The sequence below is a fragment of the Mus pahari genome, chromosome 15 (assembly GCF_900095145.1).
Source record: "Mus pahari chromosome 15, PAHARI_EIJ_v1.1, whole genome shotgun sequence".
Lineage (NCBI taxonomy): Eukaryota > Metazoa > Chordata > Mammalia > Rodentia > Muridae > Mus > Mus pahari.
The window spans coordinates 32,155,026-32,159,555 of NC_034604.1; the positions used below are offsets into that span (position 1 = coordinate 32,155,026).

The following is a 4,530-nucleotide window of genomic DNA, read 5'->3' on the forward strand; positions in this document are numbered from 1 at the left end:
TATATATATATATATATATATATATATATATATATATATATATTATTTTTCTCCATGATTCTCTTTTTCTGAATTTAATCAACTCAATAGGTGGAATTTTCTCTTGTTCAACCGTGCAATATATTGGCTTAGGATTTATGTCTTTAATCATAAAAACAAGTACAGGTAATTGAAACTATATATTTTTGGTACAGATTTGTAGTCATTAAATTGCTATTTGTAAGAGTGTTCTAGTGAAAACTGAAGTTCACATAAAGAAAACAAACCTGTTAACTTGCATATCATTTATAATAACTTTTTAGTGGGGAATAGTTGAGTTTTTTCAATGACGTAGTATTATTGGCAAGGTTCGGGTGTTTAATTGGTTCCATACAATCTTGAGAATGATTAAAAATTTTATTCTTTACAGCGATACTGATAAACTTCATTGTCATCTATAAGTTTTTATGTAAAATTTAATATATTTTTGTATCTCAGATAAAACAATATAATAAAATTGAGTGAAAGAGACTTAAAATAATGTTTTAAAACCTAGCCTCTTCACATTATTTTTTTTAAGAATATAAGTACTAACAAAAATATAACTTGACCTGCTGAAACTATTTTGAATGAAGATTGATTATTTTTCCAAGTAAGTAACAAGTATAATTCACATTGAAGTGGAAATAACATTTACCCCAAATAGATTTAGTGACTCAACAAAAGCTTTAAAGTGATATAGCCTTACAAATGTCCTCTAAATTTCTTATAGTCGTTGTTGAGTTAATTTATTAACATCAAGCAAATAATTATTTGGATAAAATAATAAATGCCTTATTAGCATTGAATTGTAATTCCATTGTGTTGTAGTGGTAACAGAAAATCTGCATTTTCAATCATTCTCTTTAGGGTTAAATCAAATAGTCAGAATAATTTAGTATGTAAAAATATTTAGCAAAACACAATTATAGTCTTAGGAAGAGGTTGGATATGAGGCATTCAAATGTTACTTGTCGTTAAAGTCTCTTAAAAGTTGTATCGCCGCTACAAATGTAGGTTGTCTATATTATTTTACACGATAATATAGTTTGTGCAGTAATAAGTTCTTAGATGTCTATATAGAAGATGAAGTTACTCCAGGAACTATAATTCTAAGATAAAACAACCTCTAATTAGTTACTAGCTATTGAAATATCAACTAGTTAGAAGCCTTCAAAGAAAAGCACAAACAAGTCATTCTGGAGCCTGATAAGCGAAGAGAGCAGAGCGCAATTGCACTTACACTTTGAGCCACAGGGTGCCGTTGTTCGCCAAGAAGAGCGCCAGCAGAAGAGAATCAGATCCTCTGCAGACCGGAAAGAAGCTGGCCCCGAGCTTTAAAGACTATAAACAGCACTCGCATTGTTAATATTATCTTAGAGCAAGAATATCACTACTACTACTAAAAAAAAAAAAAAAATTCAAAGAGAATATGTCCTTTGTCGCCATGAAATACTGCCATGGATCCTGGTGCCTGCTGCTCTCACTTCTGCTATTCACAATCTGGGAGTCTGGGAGCGGTCAGCTCCGCTACTCCATCCCAGAGGAGGTCAAACACGGCACCTTTGTGGGCCGAATCGCGCAGGACCTGGGGTTGGAGCTGTCGGAGCTGGTGCCCCGCCTGTTCAGGGTGGCGTCCAAGGACCGCGGGGACCTTCTGGAGGTAAATCTGCAGAATGGCATTTTGTTTGTGAATTCTCGGATCGACCGGGAGGAGCTGTGCGGGCGGAGCGCGGAGTGTAGCATCCACCTGGAGGTGATCGTGGACAGGCCACTGCAGGTTTTCCACGTGGAGGTGGAGGTGAGGGACATTAATGACAACCCTCCCGTGTTCCCAACGACACAAAAGAATCTCTTTGTTTCAGAAACGAGAGCGCTAGATTCTCATTTTTCACTAGAGGGCGCCTCGGATGCAGACATCGGAACTAATGCTCATCTGACTTACAGACTGAGTCCCAGTGAATATTTCTCCCTGGAAGTACCAACCACAGATGATCTGGTAAAACCACTCGATCTAGTGTTAAAAAAACCTTTAGACAGAGAGCGAGCTTCAGAGCTTCACTTAGTGGTTAAAGCAACGGATGGGGGCAAACCTGAGCTCACAGGCACCTTGGAGTTACATATTACAGTTCTAGATGTAAATGACAACGCACCAGCATTCGACAGAGCAATCTATCGGGTGAAGCTGGTAGAGAATGCAAGAAATGGTACCCTAGTCATTAGACTTAATGCCTCAGATTTGGACGACGGTCCAAATGGTCAAATTCTTTATTCCTTTGCAGCGGACGTTTCCCCTAAGACTGAAGCCACTTTTCATATAGATTCAGTCAGTGGAGAAATTAAAGTCAATGGAAAAATAGATTTTGAAGAAACTAATTTATGGAAGATTCAAGCAGAAGCAGTTGACAAAGGTAGTCCTCCAATGTTCGGTCACTGTACAATCTTAATTGAAGTCCTGGACATCAATGATAATGCTCCCAAGTTAATAGTAACATCATTATCGCTCCCTGTTCGAGAGGACGCTCCGGTTGGGACAGTTATTGCCTTAATCAGTGTGACGGATCCTGACTCTACAGTCAACGGGCAAGTGACCTGCTCCCTGTCTCCTCAAGTCCCCTTCAAGCTGGTGTCCACCTTCAAGAATTATTATTCGCTTGTGCTGGACAGTGCTTTGGATCGAGAGACAACAGCTGACTATAAAGTGGTGGTGATAGCCCGAGATGGGGGCTCTCCCTCGCTGTGGGCCACGGCCAGCGTGTCCGTGGAGGTGGCTGATGTGAATGACAATGCTCCTGTATTTGCACAGCCTGAATACACCGTGTTCGTGAAGGAGAACAACCCGCCTGGAGCGCACATCTTCACGGTGTCAGCGATGGATGCGGACGCACAGGAGAACGCGCTGGTGTCCTACTCGCTGGTGGAGCGGAGGGTGGGCGAGCGCTTGCTGTCAAGCTATGTGTCTGTGCATGCGGAGAGCGGCAAGGTGTTCGCACTGCAGCCTCTGGACCATGAGGAGCTGGAGCTGCTTCAGTTCCAGGTGAGCGCTCAGGATGCTGGTGTGCCTACCCTGGGCAGCAATGTGACTCTTCAGGTGTTTGTGCTGGATGAGAACGACAACCCGCCCACGCTGCTGCCCCACAGAGCTGTCGGAGCTGGCGGGGCAGTGAGTGAGCTTGTGCCTAGGTCAGTGGGTTCAGGGCATGTAGTGGCGAAGGTGCGCGCAGTAGATGCGGACTCTGGTTACAATGCTTGGCTGTCATATGAGCTCCAGTTTGGAGCTGGCAGTGTGCGTAGTCCCTTCCGTGTGGGACTATACACGGGTGAGATCAGTATCACTCGCGCCCTGGATGAAGCAGATGCGCCGCGCCAACACCTGTTGGTGTTGGTGAAGGACCATGGGGAGCCCGCGTTGACTGCTACAGCCACAGTGCTGGTTTCTTTGGTTGAGAGCAACCAGGCACCAAAGGCCTCTTCACGGGTGTTGGCGGGTACAGGAGCCTCTGAATCACCTGTAGTGGATATCAACGTGTATTTGATTATCGCCATCTGTGCGGTGTCCAGCCTGTTGGTACTCACACTGGTGTTGTACACCGCCCTGCGATGCTCAGCCTTGCCCTCTGAGGTCACCTGTGGACCCGGGAAACCCATGCTGGTATGTTCCAGTGCGGTGGGAAGCTTGTCTTATTCTCAACAAAGGAGGCAGAAGGTGTGTTCAGGAGAGGGCCCACCGAAGACAGATCTCATGGCCTTCAGTCCCAGTGTTCCTCCTGGTTTGGGCTCTGGAGATAGTGGGGTCCAGCAACAGATCTTTGAGAGTGTAAGTACAGAAATCCTGAAGTACATTTCATGCCAGGCGATGTTACTGACGTAGTTTGTCAATTTATGATTGTATCTTTGGCATTAAATTTGTGTTGTTTTTCTTGAGACAGCTCATTTAGACTATTGGCCATCTTTGTCACTTCTCACTCTGGTCATCATGGTTATTACTTAGTACTTCTTTCTTCTTGCTACGTATAACAATAGTACTGGTAGCAGTGCTAGCAACAAATGAAATAGAATGACTATATGTTTTCTTTAAATTAAACAAGCAGGCTGGGAAGAAGTCAAGGATCATAATAGGAAATAGAAGGCATAGGCATGGCTCAAATATGATTTTCAACCCTCTGGCAATTCACTGTTCTGGTAGTTCACCTGTTAGAACAGGTACCCTTTGCTCTTCATTATGTCTGTGTATCTGAAAGTATTATAGTATTATTTAATTTTTAATTTGATTTGAATTATTAATTTATTATAAACTATGAAATGATTGGTTAGGGTTGGAGATGGGCATGTTTGAAGCACTTTATTTTCTATGTACTTTTATACTCAGGAGCATGTTTTGTGAGCTGATAGTTGAAGTGGGTTGCCTTTGGAGGTGACTATTCTGTCCTTAGACTTGTTACATCTTTCTTTTTCTTTCTTTCTTTCTTTCTTTCTTTCTTTCTTTCTTTCTTTCTTTCTTTCTTTCTTTCT

General features: G+C 42.3%; 2 protein-coding genes across 9 annotated transcripts in view; both read left to right on the forward strand.

The window, feature by feature from the left end:
• Positions 1-4,530, forward strand: part of LOC110333405 (protocadherin alpha-4) — a 229,917-nt gene that overhangs the window by 68,739 nt on the left and 156,648 nt on the right. The window lies entirely within an intron of this gene.
• LOC115065522 (protocadherin alpha-10-like) lies at positions 1,402-3,889 on the forward strand. Its single transcript, XM_029547178.1, is given in 2 exon segments — positions 1,402-1,524; positions 1,527-3,889. Coding segments are annotated over 2 exon segments (2,409 nt in total). The 5' UTR covers positions 1,402-1,478.